General features: G+C 40.5%; 1 protein-coding gene across 8 annotated transcripts in view; it reads right to left on the minus strand.

Annotated features, from left to right (window-relative positions):
• ZNF182 (zinc finger protein 182) overlaps positions 1-26,971 on the minus strand; it is a 31,872-nt gene that overhangs the window by 2,323 nt on the left and 2,578 nt on the right. For 4 of the 8 annotated variants that reach the window (XM_063660500.1, XM_054472719.2, XM_063660501.1 and 1 more), the window contains exons 4-6: positions 6,375-6,501; positions 6,041-6,130; positions 1-632 (exon numbers count right to left, since the gene is read on the minus strand). The exon at positions 1-632 is cut by the window's left edge and continues 2,323 nt beyond it. In XM_063660500.1, coding sequence (XP_063516570.1) covers positions 1-632; positions 6,041-6,130; positions 6,375-6,501 — 849 coding nt within the window. Of the gene's footprint in view, positions 633-6,040; positions 6,131-6,374; positions 6,502-11,664; positions 11,801-26,971 lie in introns of all 8 variants that reach the window. The other 4 variants (XM_063660497.1, XM_063660498.1, XM_054472718.2 and 1 more) reach the window with 2 other exon arrangements.

The following is a 26,971-nucleotide window of genomic DNA, read 5'->3' on the forward strand; positions in this document are numbered from 1 at the left end:
TATGATGACAGTTGACTTTTCTCTGAAGGCTTTTCCACATTCAGGACACTCAAAGGGTCTCTCTCCTGTATGAGTTCGCAAGTGTATAATGAGCTGAGATTTTTGGCTAAAGGCTTTTCCACATTCGGTACATCCAAAAGGTTTCTCTCCTGTATGAGTTCTCCAATGTACAATGAGGTGTGACTTCTTGCTGAAGGTTTTCCTACATGCAGTACATTCAAAGGGTTTCTCTCCATTTTTAATTCTCTGATGTAGACTAAGGCCTTTCTTTCGCCTAAGACCTTTCCCACACTCTTTATAGCCATAGGGCTTCACTCCAAGATTTGTTTTCTCATACTCAGTATGGAAGAACAATTTTGCACATCCATTATCATATTTATTTTCTGCAGAACTTCTACTAAATAAGTCTAAATTATCTACCATATTATTTCCAAATGATTCGTGTTTATCAGGTCTTTGTATTGAAGCAACAAGGTTTGTACTCAGATGAAGTATGTTTCCAAACTCATGACAGTCACGAGCACTCTTGGTGGTAACTGTTTTCTTGTCAGAAAATCCAACTTGCATCAGCAGACATTTATCTTGGTCATCCTGATGTTGCCTCTCAATCTGTTCATCAACTTGACAGACTTCTAGAAAGAAGTACAATAAACCACCTTTATGCTTTGACATTATGGAGCAGACCTTCTTTAGAATTATTCTGCCATATGAAAGCTGATACTATAATCTCATTTTATCAGAGTTCCTGGAGAGAGAGTTTTTTTACTAAACTCCCACCTGTTGGTCTTTTTGTTACCAAGAACAATCTTACCCTGACACCTCAGTCTTTCTTACCTCTATTTATACATCATACCTGACTTCCATCAACTCTGGGAAACTTACACCCTTGATCTTCAGTTATCATATAAACTTTTTTTTTTTAAGAGACAGGATCTCAGCTCTGCTGCCAGGCTGGAGTTTAGGGGCAAAATCACAGCTTACTGCAGCCTTGACCTCCTAAGCTCAAGCAATCCTCCCACCTCAGCCTCCTGAGTAGCTGGGACTGCAAGCGCGAGCCACCACATCTGGCTAATTTTTGTATTTTTTTTTTTTGTAGAGACAAGGTCTCACTATGTTGCCCAGGCTGGTCTCAAACTCCTGGTCTCAAGCAATCCTCCAGCCTCAGCCTCCCAAAGTGCTGGGATTACAGGTGTGAGCCATCACACCTGGCCAGTATCATATGAAGTCTTAACTGTACCTGACTTACAGAATTTCTGTTTAGGTGGAAATGCAACAGCATGATTCCCAGACTCATGTCTTAGAATAGTAACACTGAATCCACATTCTCAATGAATGAAAGAAAAATATAGAATGATTAGCTTGACAAAAACAAAAAACTAAAAATATTTGCCCAATCTGGGTTCACCCATGTATCCATCAAAGCTTGCATTCACAGTTCTTCAACACCACCTTCTCTACTCCTGTCTATACTATTTCCACTAAAACCTCTGCCTATTCTGTACTCCAAACACTTCTTCATGTTCCATCACCCACATAGCCCTGTGTTCCATATTTTGCTATATTCAGAATCTAGATAACTTTCAAGAGGCAGGTCAGTCTTTTCTAAAAAGCTTACTCTGATCTTCCTATATAACTTAAATTTTTATTAACTTCTAAAGTAGTCAGTCATCTGTATCACTCATTTAAACAGTTAAAATTGCAAAGCTTTGCCTTTAATTTCATTTCATCAATTGCAAGCAGCACATTATTTCACATTTTAACATCTCTGAATCCAGGTGCACCTTACAATCAATGTCATAGGTTAATTGGTGGCAATTTTTCTTTCTTAGTGGTATGTCTTTAAATCTATGGCATCTTGAAGTTAATAAGATACAGCAAGTACTTTTTGTACATATGGTGAATTTTACATCTTTTTTATAGTTTACTTTTCTTCTTACTTTTCCCCAAATTTTTACATGAAAATTTTCAAGCATAGAAAAAGTTGAAAGGCAAGTACAGTAACTACTCATATTACCACTTAGATTCAATAGTGTTAACATTTTGCCATAGTGATACTGGATTTTAACACGGATTGTGCAGCTGTGGTTTTTCTTCCTGTGACTTCCTTTCTTTGGCTAGCTAAGCATTAGTTCTTAACCAGAGATAAACACAAAATCACATGAGGAACTTTTTACAAAATGCTCTCCATGGGACCCAAGCTCCACTAAAGATCTGCTGAATCTGAACCTTCTTAGGTGGTAAGAAGCAGTATGGCCCATGTGGTTAGGGTCCTGGGCTGTCTAGCCCAGGAGAAAATCCTGGCTCAACCTTTCACTTGATCTGTGACCTCAGGCAAGTGATCTAAACTATTTGTACCTTACTTCTCCACCCATATAGGAATTATAACAGTGCCCACCCAAATGGATGTTGAGAGAATTAAATTACTTACAACAGGGCTTGCAGAGTATACAGGAAGTGCTTTAAATTGTTTACCACCACTACTACTATTACAACTACTACTATTATGATTTTTAAGAATCACTACATTACTGTAAAAAGAAAGAGTATATTTATATATTTAACATGTTCTAGAATATTAAGTGAAAAATGGTGAATAAAACCGTGCATACACTGTTACCTGAGGCAGGAAACAAAGGGAAAAACTGGGTGATGCTGGAGGTTATTTTGAGCCATAGGAGAGGGAAGCTGAAGGGTTTTTAAAGTGTGTGTGGGCTGTGTGTGTGTGTGTGGGGGGGGGGGGGGGGTATGGTATAAGTTTCATCACTTTGCTTCTTTTATAGCAAGGAATGAGATGAGATCATTTGCTAAAAGAGAGGGAAAAACAACTTGGAGTGGAGGTTTGAAGGAAGCAAGAAAGGTGTTATAAGACATGGAATCAAACCTAAGTGTCCATCAAGGAATATCAACGGATAAAGAAAATGTCATCTATTTACACAACGGAATACTGTTCAGCCATAAAAAGGAATTAAATACTGTCATTTGCAGCTACATGGATAAGCCTGGAGGACATTATGTTAAGTGAAATAAGCCAGGCACAGAAAGACAAATACTGCATGATCTCACTCATATATGGGAGCTAAAGGAGTTACTCTCATACAAGTAGACAGTAGAATAGTGACCAGACACTGGGAGGTGAAGAGGGGAGGAGAGGATAGGGAAAGGTTGGTAAATGGGTGCAAAGATATAGTTAGATAGGAGGAATAAGTTTCCATGTTACATTGCACAGCAGGGTGTCTATAGTTAACAATATAGTGTATCTTTCAAAATAGCTGAAAGAAAAGATTTTGAATGTTCTCACCACAAAGAAACAAATGTTTGCGCATATTCTCACTCATAGGTGGGAACTGAACAATGAGAACAAATGGACACAGGAAGGGGAACATCACACTCGAGACTGTTGTGGGGTGGGGGGAGGGGGGAGGGATAGCATTAGGAGATATACCTAATGCTAAATGACAAGTTAATGGGTGCAGCACATCAGCATGGCACATGTATACATATGTAACTAACCTGCACATTGTGCACATGTACCCTAAAAGTATAATAATAATAAAATAAAAAAAAGAAACAAATGTTTGATGTGATGAATATACTAATTACCCTAATTTGATCATGACACACTGTATATATGTATCAAAACATCACACCATACTCCATAAGTATGTACAATTATGTGTCAACTGAAAGTAAAACTTTTTAAAATGTTTAAAAACCTGCATAGTAGGAAATGAATAAATACATGTTCTTATAGGCTCATGTTGTAAAAAGTGATGGAAGAATAAACCTTTAAATTTTAATAAAGGTTACCTATGAGGAAGGAAGGAAGGAAGGAAGGGAATGGAATGGAAAGGGAAAGAAGCTGGCCTTTTCTGAATATATCTTGTTTTCTGTATTGGACTTTGGAACCAATAAATCTTTTATAACTATTTTATATAATCATAAAGCAAAACTGAACATAAAAGGATTCCTTAATAATAGTAAATATTCTTTCTGCTGCATTTCCTAATGACCATGCTGAAGGTCTTGATTCTCAATGGCACCAAAATGATTACCTCAATTCATTCAACTCGCTATACACAAGCAACAGTCTCAAGAAGAATACTAACAATACTACTGTCAGATGTAAGATTAATAAATTAAAAACCTTTAAGCTCAAAATTTGATTTGGAAATATTAATTTGAACAGGAGATATTTTTTCTGTAAAAAATGTATACATAATAGTTCCTAGCTTTGTCAATGAAAAGGCCTCAAAACAATTCTCTAACCTCTAAATCGTGGGCTTAAAACATTATTTGCCACTAAAAAGAACCAGAGCCCCTTGAAGAAATCGCCAATTCTAGGTCAGAGGCAGGAAATATACAAAAGGAGCCTGGGACATGTTGTAATACCAGAAAGCAAGGAAGCTACCAAAGACTCAGGAGCCAACTTGAAGGAGATTCCACTGGCCAAAGAAGGGACAGTGTCATGTGTAACATGGAAAATAAGACAATGGATTAAAACATAGAAATGTATACACCCATAAGTCCATAAATGATTCACAAAAAAGATATAACTTATTGGTCACCTTTGGATGATGCAACAAAATCAATTAATTATTTTGAAAACTAGTAGAAAAGCTCAATCACTGAGCCTGTCTTTTCTGTACAATATGTAACTCATGGTAGCCAAATGATAGATGAGAAGCAATTTCTCTTTATAGAATTATTCCAGTGGGGCCGGGCGCGGTGGCTCATGCCTGTAATCCCAGCACTTTGGGAGGCCAAGGCAGGTGGATCACGAGGTCAGGAGATCGAGATCATCGTGGCTAACACAGTGAAACCCCATCTCTACTAAAAATACAAAAATTTAGTGGGGTGTGGTGACACGCACCTGTAGTCCCAGCTACTCGGGAGGTCGAGGCAGGAAAATTGCTTGAACCCAGGAGGCAGAGGTTGCGGTGAGCCAAGATCACACCACCGCACTCCAGCCTGGGCAACAGAGCAAGACTGTGTCTCAAAAAAAAAAAAAAAAAGTTAAACATACAGTTCTTTTTATACCACCACATGGTATAATTCCAATCCTATGTATCTACCCAAAAGAAACAAAAACATATATCACCACAAAAATGTGTACATCAATGTTCACAGCACCATTATCCATAATAACCAAAAAGTTGAAACAAGCAAAATTGATGAATGGACAAACAAAATGTGTTCTATCCTAACAATGGAATTTTATTCCTCCATAAAAAGGAATGAAGTACTGATACATGGTACAATGTGGATGAACCTTGAAAACATGCCAAGTGAAAGAAACCAGACATAAAAGGCCACATTTTGTCTGACTCCATTTAAATAAAATGTCCAGAATAGGCAAAACCATAGAGACAAAACAGATCAGTGGTTGCTAGGGAGTGAGGGGAAGAGGGACGAGAGTGACTGCTAGGGAGTAGGGGCTTCTTTTCAGTGTGATGAACACGTTCTAGAATTAGGTAGCGGTGATGGTTGTACAACTCTGTGAATATACTAAAAACTACTGAATTGTGTATTTTAAAAGGGTGAATTTTATGATATGTGAATTATATCTCAATAAAGCTACTTTTAAAAAATAGATAACCAAGATGTTTTAGGAGAGCAAATCTGACAAGTATCTAAACTGAACGAGAAGACTGGACTCAGGTTGTTCAATCTGAAATTAGAGCATTAGAGTCCAGGCCTGTGACTAACGTGGGCCTGGCTTTAGATAAGTCAGTGACAGGTGAGAGTCGTGAAAGTGGCAAGGCCAGGGGGTTGTGGCATTTAAGAGACACTTTCATATGGGACAAAAGGAACTGTGCAGAAACTTGCAGGTAAGCACCAACTTAAGGAGAGTGGCCTGGTGTATGGGGGACAGCAGGAGTGTCAGTTTTGTGTCTGAGGTGTTCATGTCCCTGTCCTCCAACAGTGCCAAGGGCCAGAACCTTTTCCTAAGATATTCCTGAAAGCCCTGCCAGAGGGCCTCACCTCTGACTAATAGGGTGGAACTTCATGTCCCCAGAGCCTGGGTCAAAATTCCACTTACCTGGAAAGTTCCAAAATGGGATTTTTCCTTCTGCCGGGCATTCTTCTACCTCCAACTTGAGGATGAGGTTTGGTTTGGTAACCTGCTGCCCTGTTGATGAGAAATGACAGTGATACCTCCTTGGCTTTCAGAGCCTCTGAGACAGAAGAAGTTACATATTGGGGGCAGCACAAGGAATCTATTGCTTGACAATGGTAAAGTCAAACCATTTAACCTGCATTTTGAGCTCACAAACACTTTTTCAGGAGAGAAAAGGAGGAACTGAGAAAGGAAATGCCTTCTATTGGATGCAATAATCATAAACAGCAAAATTACCTAAGGAAGCCATTCTTACCCACAAAGACCAAATTGCTGTAGGTCTCCAGCATCACGTCTCTGTACAGGGTCCTCTGTGGCGGGTTCAGGTACTGCCACTCCTCCTGGGTGAAATCCACAGCTACATCTTCAAATGTCACTAGCCCCTGTAATGGTACATTCTTTTTATTTTAAAATGCTGACCACTAGATGATGAGGATAAAATGCACGGGAACTTCTGATTGGGTTCCTGGTTCATCTGATGACTCAATACTGGATGTCTATTTCATATCAAGTTAGTGATCTACTTTGTGGGAGAATCACAAATCGTGGTTAAAAAAAAAACTAAGTAAGAGAATACTTGAGACAATGTCATATCAGCACAAGGATAGACAAACAGTCCAGTGGAACTAAAAAGGGAATCCAAACATGTATAGACACCTGATTTATGACAAAGTTGGCACAGTAAAGCAGTAGGGAGAAGATGACCTTTTCAATAGATGTGGATGGGTTATTAGATATCTATATGGAGAAAATGAAATTTAACCCCTCTAGCCACACATAAAAATCAGCTACAGGTAAACTGTAAATCTAATGTGAGAGGTAACCAATTAAGTGTCTATAAAATAATATAGGAAAATGTTTTCATAAGCTTTGGAGTAGGGAAAGAATTCTATAACAAAACATGAAAAGCACTCCTCATAAAGGAAAAGACAAGTGTTACGAGATCAAAAGTACTACAATGAAAAGGCAAGCCACAGATGGGGAAATTACCGGCAATATTCATGAGGGATAAAGGTATCGTATATAGAATATATAAAATAACCCCTTCAAATCAATAAGAAACACACACAAAAGAATGGATAAGAGAAGTGAACAGGTACTTCACTGAAAAACAAAACCAAATGACCTATGAACATAAGATAATGTACTCAAACCCATTAGCAATCAGGTAAGTGAAAAATTAAGCCACATTGAGATACCACTATACACCCACAAAAAAGGTTATAATTAAACAGACTAAAATAACATAATATCGTGTTGAAATGAGAATTCTTACACACTATTAGCAGGAATATAAACTGGTATAATCGCTTTGTTAACAGTTTGGCATTATTTACAAAGGTTAATGGTTTGCATATACCATGACCCAGCAATTCTACTCCTAGGTACACATCTTAGAGAAAATCAGGCACATGTGCTCTAGAAAACAAATATAAGGATGTTCACAGCAGCACTATTTCTAATACTAGATCACAGATAAAATCCAAATGTCCATCAACAGTAGAATGAGTAAATTGTGGCACAATCATTCAATGGAATGCTGTATAGTAATGAAAATGAATGAACTGCATGTTGTGAAGCAGGTTTACCGTGCACTCGAAAAAGATTGAAGAAACTCTTTTTAACCGTTAGACAAATATTTCTTAGATGTGACACCAAAATTCAAAAATCACTTGTTAAGAGATTAAAAAGACACAGAATGGAAGAAAATATCTGCAAATCAAATACCTGGCAAATAACTTTTATTGAGAATATATAAAAAAAAACTTTCAAAATTAAAACAAAGTGGGCAAAAGAGATACTTCACCATGGGAGATAAACAGATGGCAAATAAGCACATAAAAAGATGCTCAACATCATTAGGCATGAGGGAACTGTAAATTAAAACCACAATGAGATACTACTACACACCTATTAGAATGGGGAAAAAACTGACGATACTAAGTGTTGGTGAGAATGTAGAGCAACTGCACCTCTCCTGTCATAAGCAGGAATGCAAAATGGCACGCAGCTACTTTGGAAAATGATTTTCCTGTTGTTTATGGAGTTAAGCATATACTACCATACAACCCTGCAATCCCACTCCCACGTTTATTTACCTCAGTGAAATGCAAACTTAGGTAAACCCAAAAGCCTGTACATGAACATTTATATAGCAGCTACATTTTTAATGATCAAAACCTAGAAACATATCAAAGGTTTTCCAACCAGTGAATGGATAAACAACCTGGAATCCTCCATACAATGTAATATCACTTGGCAATAAAAATGAGAGAACTAATGATTTATGCAACGACATGGATGAACCTTAAATGCATTACGCTAAGTGAAAGAAGCCAGACTCAAAAGGCTGCATACTGCATGATTACATTTATATATTACATTTATGGGAAATAAAAACTACAAAGACTGAAAATATATCTATATTTTCCTTGTCAACAATACTACTTCCCTGGTCAGCAATACTGTGCATATTGTCACATCTCAATGTGCTGGGAGGGTGACATGAAAGTGAACAACAGAAGCTTCATGGCTGGGACCCTCTGAGACCTCACCCTATGCATCTCTCCCTTTGGTTGGTTCTACTTGTATCCTTTTGCTATAATAAAACTGTAATCATAAGTATGTACTTTTCTGAGTTATATGAGTCATTCTACCAAATTATTAAACCTGAGTGTATACTGAGAACCCTTAAGTTGAATCAAGGTGTGGAAGTGGAAGTGGCACCATTCACCATCACCCCTAGTGACCCACTAGCAAAATTTTTGCTTCCTGTTCCTGCAACATTATGTTCTGCCAGCCTAGAGATCTTAGTTCCAGAGAGAGGAATGCTGCCACCAGGAGACACAACAATGATTCCATTAAACTGGAAGTTAAGACTGCCACCTGGCTACTTTGGACTCCTCCTACCTGTAAGTCAACAGGCTACAAAGAGAGTTATAGTGTTGGCTGGGGTGACTGACCCACACTATCAAGATGAAATCAGTCTAATACTCCACAATGGAGGTAAAGAAGAGTATGTGTGGAATACAGGAGATCCCTTACGGCGTCTCTTAGTATTACCATGCCCTGTGATTAAGGTCAATAGGAAACTACACCAACCCAATCCAGGCAGGATTACAAATGGCCCAGATTCTTCAGGAATGAAGGTTTGGGTCACTCTACTGGGTAAAACACCACAATCCACTGAGGTGTTTGCTGAAGGCAAGGGGAATACAGAATGGATAGTAGAAGAAGGCAGTTATCAATATCAGCTATGACCACATGAACAGTTGCAGAAACGAGGACTGTAATTGTCATGAGGATTTCCTCCTTATTTTGTTAAAAATATGTCTGTGCATGTTTACACCTGTATTAAGAAAATATCTTCATGTTATTTCCTTTTTCCTTTATCATGTGACATAAGATTTATTGACTTCATATCAGCACTTAAGTGTTGTTAACTTTATGTAACAGCATTTAGGCTAAGAATTAGTGTGCTTCCAGTTGTATGAGGGATAGCTGTATTATGTTAGGCATAATTATGACCTTATTATTGTCTTTACTTGAAGATTTATGTGTGATTTCAGGAGATGTGTACAGTTTTAAGTTGACAAGGGGTAGACTTATAATGGTTAATACTGAGTGTCAACTTGATTGGCTTGAAGGATGCAAAGTATTGTTCCTGGGTGTGTCTGTGAGGGTGTTGCCAGAGGAGATTAACATTTGAGTCAATGGAATGGGAAAGGCAGACCCACCCTCAGTCTGGGTGGGTACCATCTAATCAGCTGCCAGGGCAGCTAGAATAAAGCAGGCAGAAGAAGGTGGGAGGAGCTGGCTTTCTGAGTCTTCCGGCCTTCATCTTTCTCCCATACTGGATGCTTCCTGCCCTCAAACATTAGACTCCAAGTTCTTCAGCTTTTGGACTTTTAGACGTATACCAGTGGTTTGCCAGGGCCTTTGGCCACAGAATGAAGACTGTACTGTCAGCTTCCCTATTTTTGAGGTTTTGGGACTCAGACTGGCTTCCTTGCTCCTCAGCTTGCAGAAAACCTACTGTGGGACTTCATCTTGTGATCGTGTGAGTAAATACTCCTTAATAAAATCCCCCTCATGTATTCATCTATCCTATCAGTTCTGTCCCTCTAGAGAACCTTGACTAATACAGAAGTCATTGCAACTTAATATACATAATGATTATAAAATAAAACAACATGTCAGAGTTTATACCAAACATACCAGCCAAATCAATTAATGTTATTAGGCCTTAAGAAGGCTTATTAAAAGAAGATCTACAGATTGACTCAGAAGCAAGATCCAGCTGTATGTTGTATACATGAAATACAACTAAAACAAAGTGATTCAAGAAGGCTAAAAGTAAAGGGATAGGCAATGGTCGACGAGACAAATAAATGGAAACAATAAGAAAGCAGAGGTTGAGATCCTGACATTATCCTTAGTCTAAAGATAAAAGGCATACCAACAAATTGTGTATTATATTCAGTAGGCTGGTTTTCCACAGTGATGTGGGTGCAGCAATTCTGACTCTACTTTTTGTATACTGTAGACCAAACAAATGAGTGAATTATTGATGCTAGGAACCAATGCTCTCACTGTTAAAGAAGGGAGATGCAAATATGCAACGAGGGATGACTACGATTCCCAGGATGCTGTATGAACTCAAACTATGTATGTATGTGTGTGTGGTGTATGTGTGCACACATATAGATGTAGACATACAGATGTAGATATATATGTACACACACACATCTCTGTTCACTGAAAGAGCCTAGAAGTAATGATGCCCCAGCAGCAATGAGCACAGTTAGCACCCAGATTTTGGTTTCTAAATATAATTATCCATTAACAGGAACCAGAGCTCCTTGGAGAAATGGCCAATTCCAGGGCAAGTAAAGTTAAAGATGAAGGCCGGAACATCTTGTGCCAGAAAATAAGAAAACGCTCAGAGCTCAGAAATGGACCAAACCTACCAAAGCTTTAAAATTCCACTTTCAGGACTGATATAGTTTGGCTATCTCTCCCTCCAAATCTTATGTTAAAATGTGATCCTGGCTGGGTGTGGTGACTCATGCCTGTAATCCCAGCACTTTGGGAGGCTGAGGTGGGTGGATGATTTGAGGTCAGGAGTTCGAGACCAGCCTGGCCAACATGGTGAAACCCCATCTCTACTAAAAATACAAAAAAAATTAGCTGGCAGTGGTGGCGCATGCCTGTAATCCCAGCTACTCGGGAGGCTGAGGCATGAGAATCGCTTCAACTCATGAAGCGGAGGTTGCAGTGAGCTGAGATCACGCCACTGCACTCCAGCCTGGGCAACAGAGTGAGAGACTGTCTCAAAAAAAAAAAAAAAATGTGATCCCCAGTGTTAAAGGGAGGGCATGGTGGGAGGTGCTTGGGTAATGGGGATGGATCCCTCATGAATGGCTTGTGCCATTCCTTTGGTGATGAGTGACTTTTCACTCTATTTGTTCAGACAAGATCCGGTTGTTAAAGAGTCTGGTGCCTCCCTCCCCCACTCTTGCTCCCACTCTTGCCATGTGACATACCTGTTCCCTCTTTGCCTTCTGCCATGAGTAGAAGCTTCCTGAGGCCTCACCAGATGCAGATGCTGGTGTCATGCTTCTTGTACAGCTTGCAGGACTGTGAGCCAAATAAACCACTTTTCTTTATAACTTTTTTTTTCTAAAGAAAATGTTCAGAAAATTATAGGGACGTCTCAAAACGACACAAAAGCCAGCTTAAAGGGACTCTCACTGGCCAACTCAGGGACAACTGAGCATCAAAATAAATAATGACAGTAATATTCACTGACTAAAATAAAAACCCATAAAAATAAAAATTTTCTATTCCAGATTATAAATAAAGGAGATAAAGAAGGTCTGCCTCATAGTAAAATGACAATAAATACAGAAGAAATAATAAGAGTTAGAAAATTGTCATTTGGCACCCATCACAATAACTGATTCAGGCAAGATTAATCAATGGATAATAATACTAATCAGTGAAAAGTTTGATGAAGAATGGGACAATTATGTAGCCTCAAAGTATCATCCACAAATTAGTTATTAATTACAAAGGAAAAATAGTAATGTTACAGCAGAGAAACATGGCTAGTGAGAGAAACAGGTGATCAAAATTAATATCATAAAAAATGAGACAAATTGGACTGGGTGTGGTGGCTCACACCTGTAATCCCAGCACTTTGGGAGACCAAGATGGGCAGATCACTTGAGGCCAGGAGTTCAAGACCAGCCTGGCCAACATAGTGAAACTCTATCTCTACTAAAAATACAAAAATTAGCCAGGCGTAGTGGCTCACACCTGTAATCCCAGTTACTTGGGAGGCTAAGGCACAAGAATCTCCCGAATCTGGGAGGTGGAGGTTGCAGTGAGCTGAGATGGCGCCACCGCACTCCAGCCTAGGCAACAGAGTGAGACTTCGTCTCAAAAAAAAAAAAAAAAAAAAAAAAAAGACAAATTGACATCATATGCCCCTGATGTGATACAACAAGGACACATCACTTACATTTTTTTCCTGCCAGAAATGCATGACCTCAATCAAACCATGAGGAAACATCAGACAAATCTAAAGTGAGGGACGTTCCACAATACGGATGGCCTATGTGCTTTAAAAATGTCACAGACATGAAAAACAAAGAAATGCTGAGGAAGTCTTCCAGATTAAAATATAAAGAATATATACTGCATAATAGTATTATATCAATGTTAACTTTCTGAGTGTGTTTAGTGTAATTTAATGATATAGGAGAATGTCCTCGCTCTTAAGAAATTGAGGAGTCCAGCTCCTGGCTAAAACTCTATGTGTGATTTTTAATTATTAAGGCTTGACCAATGACAATTACAAAGACTTCAGCTGTCAGGCTTTGTAGGAGAAATCTGCCCCCACATCAGACTTGGAATATATAGCCAAGATGTTATAGTCTCTAAAGAGACTGGCCAGCCCCACTCTTACAAATATCTGTATTCTTAGGCCAGGCACCTTCATTGGAGAATGATGATCATTAATTCAAATTTCTAGGTTTGTTCATGCCACTCCTGCTGATTATTGAGCCAGAGTAGCCTTCATCAGGAGGTCAGGTCAACTAGTCCACAACAAAATCTAAATCATAGCTGACAAATTCTCAGGCATTAAAAAAAAATCTACTGACAAAATAATAAAAATTAATCACCAACGTCTACAAATATATTTTTGTTGATATCTACAATATCAATAAAAATACAAATCAGGCACCCTCCCCTAAATAATCTGGGCAAGAGCCTTCCTCCAAAAATCTGGGCCTGGTTACTCAATAACGGGGTCTCTAAGAGGCTGATAGGCTTCTCACTAAAAAATTAATGGACAGGTACTGGGCTACACAGGGCTCAACATACAGCCCCATTAGGGTCTTCACAGTGATGACTAACATAAAGACTATCTGAAGTGGCTAGCAGGAGTAAGCTGTCATTATGCTATTGTGTCTGCCATTAACTATCAAACTGTCACCCCCAAAATAAATGCATACATATGTGTGTATGCAGACACACACATACACATATACATACAGAAATAAAGTAAAAATAAATGTGGGAAAAGGTCAAAAATTGGTGAATCTAGATGAAAGCTATATAATTATTCATTGAACTATTCTCACAACTTCTCTACAGGAAATGGCTAGCACACATGTAAATTTGGTCAACCTCATTAATAAATACATGAAAATGAGCAATCATCCATCAATTATATGATTGGCAAGGTATAAAAACACTGATAATATATGCTTGTGGGGACAATATTCAGAAACAAGCATTCTGTTGCACTCTTGGTGACAACATGACCTTGTTAAGCCTTTTTAGAAGAGAATTTGGCAAGTCCTCTTAAAAATTAAAACAATTTCTTCATTTCAGAAATTCCAGTTATAGGAATCTGTCCTACAGAAACGTCTCCACAAGAATACAGACATGCACATTCATTCCCTTCCTAACTCTCTGTGATAAAACAAAAGTGGAAGCAACCCAAAATTCTATCAATAAGGGAACAAATAAAAGAAAAATGATGGTTTATGCTTGAATTATAATTGTTATGGGTTGAATTATGTCCCCCCAAAATTCATACGTTGAAATCCTAACCCCCAATGTGACTACATGTAGAGAGAGAGCCTTTAAGGAGGTAATTAAGGTTAAATAAGGCCATAAGGGTAGGTTCCTCATCCAAGAGGACTGGTGTCCTTATAAGAAGAGAAAAAGACACCAGAGCTCCCTCTCTCTCTCCCTGCACCCAAAGAAGAAAGGCCATGTGAGGCCACAGCGAGAAGACAGCCCTCAGCAAGCCAGGAAGAGCAGCCTCGCCAGAAGCCAACCCTACTGGTGCCTTGATCCTGGACTTCCAGCCTCCACAGCTGTGAGAACACAGATTTCTGTTGTTCAAACCACCCAATCTCTGGTATTTTGTAATGGCAGCCTGAAATGACTAATACAATAATCTTCTGCAACTGTTAAGAAGGAAAAGGTGACCACATTTGGTTACTCATTTGATGAGTATTTGTTAAATCACCACACTGAGTGAAAACCACGAGGTGGCAAACTGTATACTTACAAGCCTTCCTTGTTTCATATAAATGGATATTAGATAGAAATGATAGACTTCTAGTCCTGACATGATGGCAGAGACTCCTCTTTCCTGCTCTTCCCCACTAAGTACAACTATAAACCCTGAAAGTGATGCAAGAGACAACCAAAAGAGGACTCTGAAAGGAGGAAAGTGGAAAGCACACAGGTTAGGGACCCAAGGACTTAAACAGTGGCAGGACATCTTATGATCCCCTCACCCCAACAACGGAAGGCAACCCAGGCCTGTGTCTCTAAACCCCCAATCTAGCAACAGAACACAGCCTAGGTAGTCTCTGTCTTCCCCCAAATCAGCAGGAGTCCTTCCAACAACACCAGACAAGCCTGTGACACCAGCGAAGGAGATTAATCTGGAGCCTTACTGACAATAAGCAGCCACCGGAAGTGCTTCTTCTTCTCCACTGAGCTGAGACTTCCTTCCCCTACCTAGACACTCCCTCTCCACTTCAAGACACATGGCAGTCAGGTAGGACGGCAGGGGGATCCCCACACAACAAGCACCCAGCCAGGAAATGCTCTTCATCCCTGCTGGCCAAAGAATTGGCTCTCTCACCCAGAGAACAGACACCATGCAGATGCAGCAGGGGGAATCTGACACAACAGGCACCCAGCCAAGGAAGCACCGTTTGTCCCCTGTGTAGTGAATTCCTGGAATTTTATGTTGCTTTAGCATCCACTTTGAATGTAAGTTGGACTTTCTCGTACAAGAAGCAGGACTCAGTCACCCTTGACACAGTCTCCAGTCCTCCACCTCCTCCCTGTTCCTAAATGTGGTCGACTCAGATATCAGCCTTATACAACCACCTACTGGTGACCACCTCCCTAGGGGACAGCCAGACACAACCCACTTGACTTGCCCCTCTGATCCCCACACCCCACATAGACTGCACAGATATGCCGCAGTGACCACCTTCCAGTCACTTCCATGGAGCGTGACTCCATGGAACTTGCGCCTGCTTGCTCTAAACCCATCAGTTAAAACTCTCCATGAAAAGGCTTCACCCCACGGGTCTGTCCCCCCGTGCCCCTCTCTGTCCCCACTCGCTGGCTGAGCACATGTGTCATGGTCAGCTCTCTGTGTCCCGTTGGCCCTGTGAGGTGTGCTGCCCTCTTCCGTCTGGACCTGTAAAGGAATGTGCTACCTCCGTGACTTTCCGTGTTCTGTTGCGTTGCCTCCTCTGTGTCTCACCTGCCCCACACACCCAAACCTAACTTCTCTCCCAGTCAGGGCTCTCCTAGAGATTGGCTATCGTGGTAGGAATAAGCTTGACCCAGATCAGACAACAGCCACAAGGGTGTCTGCCAGAATAAACAGGTTTCCTGGGAGAGGAACACCTGGTCATGGGTCAGACACAGGCACTAAGCTGCTCACCAGAATAAAGAATTCTCTGAAAGGCACATTTGTAAACACCCACAACCACATTCCCTGGAGCCCCACCAGGATGGGGTTAGAATTTAAAGCCAAGCACATTATTAGAAGGTTAGAACTTTCAGGCCCACCCCTAGACCTCTAGGGAGGGAACAGGGGCTACAGACTGAGTTAATCACCAATGCCCAATGATTTAATCAATCATGCCCATGTTATAGAACTGCCATAGAAGCCTCTCAATGGCAGGGTTAGGGAGCTTCTGGTTCAGTGAACACACTGTGTTGGGAGGGTGGCACACCCAGAGAGGGCACGGAAGGAAACTCTGTACTCTCCCATGCCTTGCTCTGTAGAACTCTTCCATTTTATTGTTCCTGAGTTGTATCCACCATAATAAACTAATAATCATAAGTGCTTTCCTGAGTTCTGTGAGTTGTTCTAACAAATTACTGAACCTGAAGGGTACATGAGAATCTCTGAATTTGTAGTCAACCAGGCAGAAACGCAGGTAGCCTGGGCACCCCACTCATGGCTGGCATCTGAAGTAGAGGTAGTCTTGTGGGAATGAGCCCTTAACTTGGAGGTTCTGCACTAATTCTGGTACCTATGTAGGAATTTGAGGAGGACACAATTCAGCCCAGTAACAATTTACAAAGATTTAAAGCAGCCAACACAAAAATGTTCCCATGATTACAAGTTCTTCTGAGATAAAAACAAAATCTCAGCAAAGAAACAGAAGTTATAAAACAGAGAACAAAATGGAGATTATAGAACCAAAAAATGCAACAAGCAAATAAAAACTCACTGAATGAGATCAATAGTTTAGTGGCGATGACGAAGGACAGAATTAGTGAACCTGAGAAAAGATCAATAGAATTTACTCTATCTGAAAAACAAGAAAAAGAAAACTGAAAAAAAAATGAACAGAATCTCAGGGATACATGGGACTATAACAGAAGATCCAAATTCATATCATTGCCATTCCAGAAGGAGATGAGGAGAAACAGAAGGCGGTAACAAGAGTATTTGAAGAAATAATACCTGAAAACTTCCCAAATTTGGCAAAAGACATAAACCTACAGATTCAAGAAGCTGACCAAATCCATATTTCATGCCAAGACATGGCAAAATTAAGCTTCTGAAAACTACAGAAACAGAAAAAATTTTGAAAGCAACCAGAGAAAAACAATGCATTACCTATAGGTAAAAAATCAAAACAAAAAATAAACAACAACAACAAAAAAAACAATTTGAATGACAGCAGATTTCTCAACAAAAACCATGGAGGCTAGAAAAAAGTGGCATAATATTTTTCAAGTGCTAACAAAAACAGACTGTCTACCACCAATTCTATATCTGGCAAAGTTATCCTTCAGGAATGAAGGGGAAATTAAGACATTCTCAGGTGAAGGAAAACTGAAAGAATTTGTCTCTGGCAGACCTACTCTTAAGAAAATGCCTAAAGGAAGTTCTTCTAACACAAGGGAAGTGATTAAAGAATGAATCTCAAAGCACCTGCAAACAGGGACAATCTGACTTCCTCTTTTCCTAGTTGAATACCCTTTATTTCCTTCTCCTGCCTAATTGCCCTGGCCAGAACTTCCAACACTATGTTGAATAGGAGTGGTGAGAGAGGGCATCCCTGTCTTGTGCCAGTTTTCAAAGGGAATGCTTCCAGTTTTTGCCCATTCAGTATGATATTGGCTGTGGGTTTGTCATAGATAGCTCTTATTATTTTGAGATATGTCCCATCAATACCTAATTTATTGAGAGTTTTTAGCATGAAGCGTTGTTGAATTTTGTCAAAGGCCTTTTCTGCATCTATTGAGATAATCATGTGGTTTTTGTCTTTGGTTCTGTTTATATGCTGGATTACATTTATTGATGTGCGTATATTGAACCAGCAAAGCACCAAGAAAGAACCAGGAACAACAGAGCAGAAAAATGACCAATTCGATATAAATACATAGGGAGGAGAAAGGGAATCAGAGGAAGGGGTGGAAAGAGAAAGAATGAGAGACAAACTTCCCTAGGGACATTTAGCAAACTGTGAAGATGAGTCCCCTTCTCTCCAGAGGGTGATTTAACCAATCATACTTTTTTGTGTGTGTAAGATGGAGTCTCGCTCTGTCGCCCAGGCTGGAATGCGGTGGTGTGATCTCTGCGCACTGCAACCTCCGCCTCCCAGGTTCAAGCGATTCTCCTGCCTCAGCCTCCTGAGTAGCCAAGATTACAGGCACCTGCCACCACACCTAGCTAATTTTTGTATTCTTAGTAGAGACAGGGTTTCGCCATGTTGGCCAGGCTGGTCTTGAACTCCTGACCTCAGGTGATCCACCTGCCTCGGCCTCCCAAAATGCTGGGATTACAGGCGTGAGCCACTGCGCCTGGCCAATCGGGCCTTTTTATATTCACATCTTTTTTAGATTCCTGAGTAGTTTGTGTGCAACTGTTCCATCTGCAATGAGAAAGTTCCATTTCTTTTATAAGACCAGCAGAAGAGGCCGGGCGCGGTGGCTCACGCCTGTGATCCCAGCACTTTGGGAGGCTGAGGCGGGCAGATCCCAAGGTCAAGAGATCGAGACCATCCTGGCCAACATGGTGAAACCCCATCTCTACTAAAAGTACAAAAAAAATTAGCTGGGTGTGGTGATGTACGCCTGTAGTCCCAGCTACTCGGGAGGCTGAGGCAGTAGAATAACTTGAACCCGGGAGGCGGAGGTTGCAGTGAGCCAAGATCGTGCCACTGCACTCCAGCCTGGCAACAGAGCAAGACTCCATCCCCCCCAACAAAAAAAAGACCAGCAGAAGGGAAAAAAATCCCACAATGAAACTACAATAAAAAGATATGTGAGCTCATAGCCAACCTTCCAACTGCTTGCAGAATCTGCCTGGCAGTTCAGCAGTATGGCAACTATGGTTTGTCAAAGGCCCACGATGGTGGTAAAAAGCAGAAATGGCAGACAGGTTTGGTACAGTGCCTTCTGGCTGGTGCTAGGCAGCTGGAGCACACAAGTACATACCCGAGATCTTGGTCCCGTGGGCAGTGCAGGATGGCACAAGCAAGGTGGAGGAAGCACATTCTACCCTGTCTTTCCCACTGAATACAAGTATAGAACTTGGACAAAGGCCAGGCGTGGTGGCTCACACCTGTATTCCCAGCACTTTGGGTGGCTGAGGCGGGCAGATCACCTGAGGTCAGGAGTTGGAGACCAGCCTGCCCAACATGGTGAAACCTCGTCTCTACTAAAAATACAAAAATTAGCCAGGTGTGGTGGCGGGCACCTGTAATCCTAGCTACTTGGGAGGCTGAGGTAGGAGAATCGCTTGAACCTGGGAGGCGGAGGTTGCAGTGAGCCAAGACTACGCCACTGCACTCCAGCCTAGGCAACAAAGTGAGACTCCATCTCAAACAAAACAAAACAAAACAAAACTTGGACAGAATGCATGAACTAGCAGTTTGATGACTCTGAAAAGTTAAAAAAAAAAAAAAAAAAGGAGCAGGTAGATTATGGGAAAACATCAGAATTTAAAGTACCACTAAATGGACTGTGAGTTTGCCACTTACTATCTGGTATCTCCTGGCCCAGGATCAAGACATTATCAAACCAAGAAGAGAGCACTGAGACGCAGAGAGAGAGAGCTCAAGAAGCAGCCCTCTGGATCTGGCTTGAAGAGTGGTAAAAAGAACCGGGCACAGTTGGGGGAAGTGTGCAGCATAGCACAGTAAGTGGAATCTCAGTTTTCTGTCAGGAGGACGGACAAGGAGGGCCACAGAGAACCAAAAAGTACACAGGAAATCATGGAGAGGAGGAGTTCACCCCATAAAATCATTTATCCACTCCCGGGCTCATCCTCAAGCTGTGCATGGATGGATCCAATCCTAAACAGAAAAGCGAACACTTTGAGAACTGAACTAAGGGACAAACCACTACCTGCCTAGGTCCCAGAATGGCCACAGGGCCGCACACAGACAGAACAGGTCTGAATGGCACTGCATAGGTTTGAAAACTGAACTGACATTGAAACCACAAACCACAGAAGGTTGATTAGAACTTGCAGCCTGAACTCAACCAGGCTGACTGCCTATAACAAACAAACACATCAACTTTCTCCTCAGGATTTAAACATAACCCCAACTTATAACAACATCATCTTCAAAATGTCCAGGACATGATCCAAAATTACATGGTACACAAAGAACCAATCAAATCTCAACCTGCATGACAGAAAATAATCAACAGACACCATCACTGAGATTATTTGAATTATTTGACGTTGGAATTATTTGAGAAAGTATTTAAAGTAGCTATTATAAAAACACCCCAAGAAGTAAGGGCAAACACTCTGGGAACCAACAAAAAAATAGAAAGTTTCACCAAAGAAACAGAAGATACAAAGAAGAACCAGCCGGGTGCAGTGGCTCATGCCTGCAATCCCAGCACTTTGGGAGGCTGAGGTGGGAGGATCATGAGGTCAGGAGTTCAAGACCAGCCTGGCCAATATGGTGAAACCTCGTTTCTACTAAAAATACAAAAATTAGCCAGGCGTGGTGGCACATGCCTGTAGTCCCAGCTACTTGGGAGACTGAGGCAGAAGAATCGCTTGAACCCAGGAGGCAGAGGTTGCGGTGAGCTGAGATCATGCCACTGGACTCCAGCCTGGGTGACAGAGTGAGAAGCTGTCTCAAAAATAAAAAAAAGCCAAATGAAAATTTTAAAACTGAAAAAGATAATAACTGAAATAAATCCCCAATTGATGGACCCAACACAACAGAGATATCAGAGAAAAGAGCAAGTAAACTTCAAGGTAAACCAATAAAAATTACCTAATCCCAAAAATAGAAAAAACACTGCAGAAACATGAACAGATTCTGGGACCTGTGGGACAACACCAAAAGGTCCAGAATTCATGCCATCAGAGTTCCAGAAGGAGAGGAGAAAGAGGATAGTACAGAAAAATATCTGGAAGAAATAATTCCTGAACACTTCCCCAAATTTGGCAAAAGACAAAAATCTATATGTTCAAGAGGCTCAGCAAGTCCAAAACAGGATAACCCCAAAGAAATCCACACTCAGACACATCGTCACCAAACTGCTGAAAACTAAGGACAAGTGAAAAACAACATATTATTTACAGGAGAACAACTATTTAAATGACTGTGGATTTCTCATGAGAAACCAGGGCGTGCAGAAGAAGTGGAACAGCATTGTGAAAGTTCCAAAAGAAAACAACAGTCCACTGAAAAATCTATATGCAGTAAAAATCTCCTTCAGAAAAGACATTCTCAAGGAAGGAAAACCAAGACCATGTTGCCAGCAGACTTGCTCTGAAACAACTGCCAAAGGCAGTTCTTCATAACAGGCAATTGATATCAGAAGGAAACTTAAGATTGTGAACAATGAAGGAAGAACATCAAAGTGATAAAAATCTGGGTAAATAGAATAGATTATCCTTGAGTTCTTTAAAATACATTTGACAGTTGGAAGAGAAATAACATTTTCTGGTAGAATTTTCAATGTATGTGAAAGTAATATTAATACATAAGACAACAAAAACATAAAGGGGAGAGGGAAAAGGGACTTATAAGATGGTAAGGTTCACACACTCCATTTAAAGCGGTAAAATATTGATGCTAAGCATGTTGTGTAAACTTAAATATGTACGGTAATTTGCAGGGCAACCACCAAAAAAAAACTATTTAACTCTGTAAATAGATATAGTAAAAAACACAATAGACAAATAAAAATGTAATCTAAGAAAATGATCAAATAACCCAAAAGAAACAGAGGAATAAAAGGGGAGAAAAACCAGAAAACAAATAATAAAGTGGTAAATACCTAAATCCAAGAGAATCAATAATTACATTAAATGTCAATGGACTGAATGTACCAATTAAAAGGAAGAAGTTTTCAAAATGGATTAAAAAAAATTACCCAACTGTTATGGACTGAATGTACTCCCACACCACAAATTCATACATTGAAGCCCCAAACTGCAATGTGACTGTATTTAGAGACTCGGTCTTTCTAAAGGCAATTAAGGTTAAATGAGGTCATAAGGGTGGGGCCCTAACCCAGCAGAACTGGTGTACATATAAGAGAAATGGACATCAGAGCTTGCTCTCTGTGTGTGTGAGCAGAGGAAAGGCCATGTGAGGACACAGCAACAAGGTGGCCATCTGCAAGCCAGAAAGAGTGCCCGAGGCTAAAACTAAATCAGTCAGTACCTTAATCTGGGACTTCCCAGGTTCTGGAACTGTGAGAAAATTAATTTCTGTTGTTTAAGCCACCCAATCTGTGGTACTTTTTATGGCAGCCCGAGCAGACTAATATACCCAGCTACATGCTGTCTAAAAGAATATACTGGCTGGGCACGGTGGCTCACGCCTGTAATCCCAGCACTTTGGGAGGTCGAGGTAGGCGAGTCACCTGAGCTCAGGAGTTCGAGACCAGCCTGGGAGACATGGCAAAATCCCATCTCTACAAAAAATTAGCCAGTCGTGATGGTGTGTGCCTGTGGTCCCAGCTACTTGGGAGGTTGAGGTGGGAGGATCACTTAAACTCGGGAGATCAAAGCTGCAGTGAGCCGAGATCATGCCACTGCACTCCAGCCTGGATGAGAGAGGGAGATCCTGCTAAAAAAAAAAAAAAAAAAAGCAAACAACAACAACAAAAAACACAACATGCTTCAAATATAATAATACAGGTAGGATAAAAGTAAGAATGGAAAAAAGTAAACCATTGAAATACTAACCAAAGAAGACTGGAGTGACCATATTTAATAACAGCCAAAGTAGACTTCAGAGCCAAAACTCATCCAGGATAATGAATGACATAAGGATAAAAAAATTCACCGGCCAGGCACAGTGGCTCACACTTGTAATCCCAGCACTTTGGGAGGCTGAGGCGGGCAGATCACTTGAGGCCAGGAGTTCAAGACCAGCCTGGCCAACATGGCAAAACCCCGTCTCTACTAAAATACAAAAATTAGCTGGGCGTGGTGGTGGGCGCATGTAATCCCAGCTACTTAGGAGGCTGAGGCAGGAGAATCGCTTGAAACCGGGAGGGGGAGGTTGCCGTGAGCCAAGATTGCACCACTACACTCCAGCCTGGGTGACAGAGCAAGACTCCATCTTAAAAAAAAAAAAATTAATTAATTCACCAAAAAGATATAACACTCCTAAAAGTGTATGCATCTAACAACAGAGCTTCAAAATATATGAAGGGAAACTGATACAACTGACAGGAGAAACAGGCAAATCTGCAATAATAACTGTATACTCAATACTCTTTTCTCAGTAACTGACAGAACCAGTAGACAGAAAATCAGCAAGAATATAGAACTAAACACCATCAACCAACTGTGTGCAATTGAGATATACAAAACACGCCACTATAAAACAACAGAATATACATTCTTTTCTTTTCTCTTTTTTTTTTTTTTTTTTGAGACAGAGTCTCGCTCTGTCACCCAGGCTAGAGTGCAATCATGGCGTGATCTTGGCTCACTGCAACCTCCACCTCCTGTGTTCAAGCAATTCTCCTGCCTCAGCCTCCCAAGTAGCTGGGACTACAGGCACGTGCCACGACAGCTGGCTAATTTTTATATATATATTATTTTCAAATGCACATGGAACATTCACCAAGAAAGGCCATATCATGAGTCAGAAAACCAAATTTAACAAGTGTAAAAGAACTGAAATCATGCAAAGTATAATATGTTCTTAGACCATAATGATTTTTTTATAGTAATAGATAACAGGAAAATCCCTAGGTACTTGAAAATTAAATATCATTCTTCTAAATAATACATTGGTCAAAGAGGAAGTCTCAAAGAAAATTAGAAAATACTTCAAACTGAACAAAAATGAAAATACAACATATGAAAATTTGTGGGATGCAGCTAAAGATGTGCTTAGAGGAGGCCGGGTGTGGTGGCTCACACCTGTGATCCCAGCACTTTGGGAGGCCGAGGCAGGTGGATCACCTGAGGTCAGGAGTTCAGGACCAGCCTGCCCAACATGGCAAAACTTGTCTCTACTAAAAGTACAAAAATATTAGCTGGGCGTGGTGGCAGGCGCCTGTAATCCCAACTACTCGGGAGGCTGAGGCAGGAGAATTGCTTGAACCCGGGAGGCAGAGGTTGCAGTGAGCCAAGATCGCACCACTATACTCCTAAGTGACAGAGCGAGACTCCGTCTCAAAAAAAAAAAAAAAAAAAAAGAATCACCATATGGTCCCGTAATATCACTCCTGGGTATACATCCAAAGGATCTGAAATTAGCATGTCAAGGAGATATCTACAATCCCATGTTTATTGCAGCATTATTTGCAACAGTCAAGTTATGGAATCAACCTCAGTTTCCATCACTGGATGAACAGATAAAGAAAATGTGGCATATATACACAATGGAATATCATTCAGCCTTTAAAAAGAAGGAAATTCAGGCCGGGAGCGGTGGCTCACGCCTATAGTCCCAGCACTTAGGGAGGCCAAGGCAGGCAGATCACCTGAGGTCAGGAGTTCAAGACCAGTCTGGCCAACATGGTGAAACCCCGCCTCTACTAAAAATACAAAAATTAGCTGGGCATGGTGGCAGGTGCCTGTAATCCCAACTACTCAGCAGGCTGGGGCAGGAGAATCACTTGAACCTGGGAGGCAGAAGTTGCAGTGAGCCAAGCAGCCTGGGCGACAAAGCAAGACTCCATCTCAAAAAAAAAAAAAAAAAAAAAAAGAAGGAAATTCTGCCATTTGCAACAATGGATGAACCTGGGGGACATTATCCTAAGTAAAATAAGCCAGGTACAGAAAGATAAATACTGCATATGCTCACTCATATGCAGAAGCTTAAAAAATTCTTCTCATACAAGTAGAGTTGTTCTCATAGAAGACCAGTGGTTACTAGAGGCAGGAAAGGGTTGCGGGGTGGGTAGCCAAAGGTTGGTTAACAGATACAGTACAGCTGGATAGAAGGAATAAGTTCTAGCATTCTACAGCACTGTAGGGTGACCATAATTAACAACAATTTAGTGTATATTTTCAAATAGCCAGAAATTTCTGAATGTTCTCAATACTAAGAAATAAATGTTTGAGATGGATATGCTAATTATCTTGATTTGATCATTACACATTGTAGACATTTACCAAAACATCCCAGTATACCCCATAAATATGTATAATTATTATGTGTCAATTTAAAATAATAAGGCTGGGCACAGTGGCTCACGCCTGTAATCCCAGCACTTTGGGAGGCTGAGGCAGGCAGATCACCTGAGGTCAGCAGTTTGAGACCAGCCTGCCCAACATGGTGAAACCCTGTCTCTACTAAAAATACAAAAATTAGCCAGGCGTGGTGGCACATGCCTGTAGTCCCAGCTACTCAGGAGGCTAAGGCAGGGGAATTGCTTGAACCTGGGAGCTGGAGGTTGCAGTGAGCCGAGATCGCACCACTGCACTCCAGCCTGGGCGATAGAGCAAGACTCCATCTCAAAAAAAAAATTAAAACATTAAATAATAAAATAATAAAGCAAAAAAAAATTCTCAACAATTGGGGTTAGAACAATTGGAAATCCATATGCAAAATGATGAAACCTGACCTAATCCTCATACCTTATACAAAAATTAATGCAAAAGAGCCGGGCGCTGTGGCTCACGCCTGTAATTCCACCACTTTGGGAGGCTGAGGTGGGCGGATCACCTGAGGTCAGGAGTTCAAGACCAGCCTGGCAAACATGGTGAAACCCTGTCTCTACTAAGAATATATAAATTAGCCAGGTGTGGTGGCACATGCCTGTAGTCCCAGCTACTCAGGAGGCTGAGGCACGAGAATCACTTGAACCCAGGAGGTGGAGGTTGCAGTGAGCCAAGATGGCGCCACTGCACTCTAGCCTAGGCAACAGAGTGAGACTCCATCTCAAAAAAAAAAAAAAAAAATTAATGCAAAAGGAATCATCTATCTAAATGTAAAATCTAAAACTATAAAATTATACAATAGGAGAAAATCTTCATGACCTAGTGTTAGGCAAAGTTCTTAGACATGACACCAAGGGCATGATCCATAAATAAATGATTCATAAATTGGAAATTTTCCAAATTAAAAATTCTTGCTCTGCAAACAACGTTATGAGAAGAAAAGAACAAGCAATACACTTGGAGAAAACATTTACAAACCATGTATCTGACAAAGGACCTGTAAAAAGGATATATAAAGAACTCTTAAAACTCAACAGCAAGAAAATCCAACTGAAAAATGGGCAGAAACTTTTGAACAGACATTCATCAAGAGGATAGACCAAAAATAAATAAGCATATATAAAGATGCTTAACATCTTTAACCATTAAGGAAATGCAAATTAAAATCATTATGAGATAAATGACTACACAAAAAATACTGACAATACCAAGTACTGACAAAAATATGGAACAATTGGAATTCATACATTGCTGGGAGAAATGAAAATGGTTCAACCACTCTAGAAAATAATTTGGCAGATTCCTAAAAAGTTAAACATACACTTACCATATGACCCAGTAATTCAATATTTACTTCGCAGAAATGAAAACCTATGTTCACACAAAACCCTGTGCATGATTGTTTAAAGTAGCTCTACTCATAATTGCCAAAAACTGGAAATAACCCAAATGTCTTTCAACAGGTGAATGGATAAATACACTGTGGTACATCTATACCATGGACTACTATTCAGCAATAACAAAGAAACAACTACTGACACACACAACTTTGATGAATCTCCAGGGAATTGTGCTGAGTGGAAACAAACAAACAAAAAAATCCCAAAAGGTCACATACCATACGATCCATTTCTATTACATTCCTGAAATGACAAAATTCCCAAAAC

The sequence above is a fragment of the Pongo pygmaeus genome, chromosome X (genome assembly GCF_028885625.2).
Source record: "Pongo pygmaeus isolate AG05252 chromosome X, NHGRI_mPonPyg2-v2.0_pri, whole genome shotgun sequence".
Taxonomy (NCBI): Eukaryota; Metazoa; Chordata; class Mammalia; order Primates; family Hominidae; genus Pongo; species Pongo pygmaeus.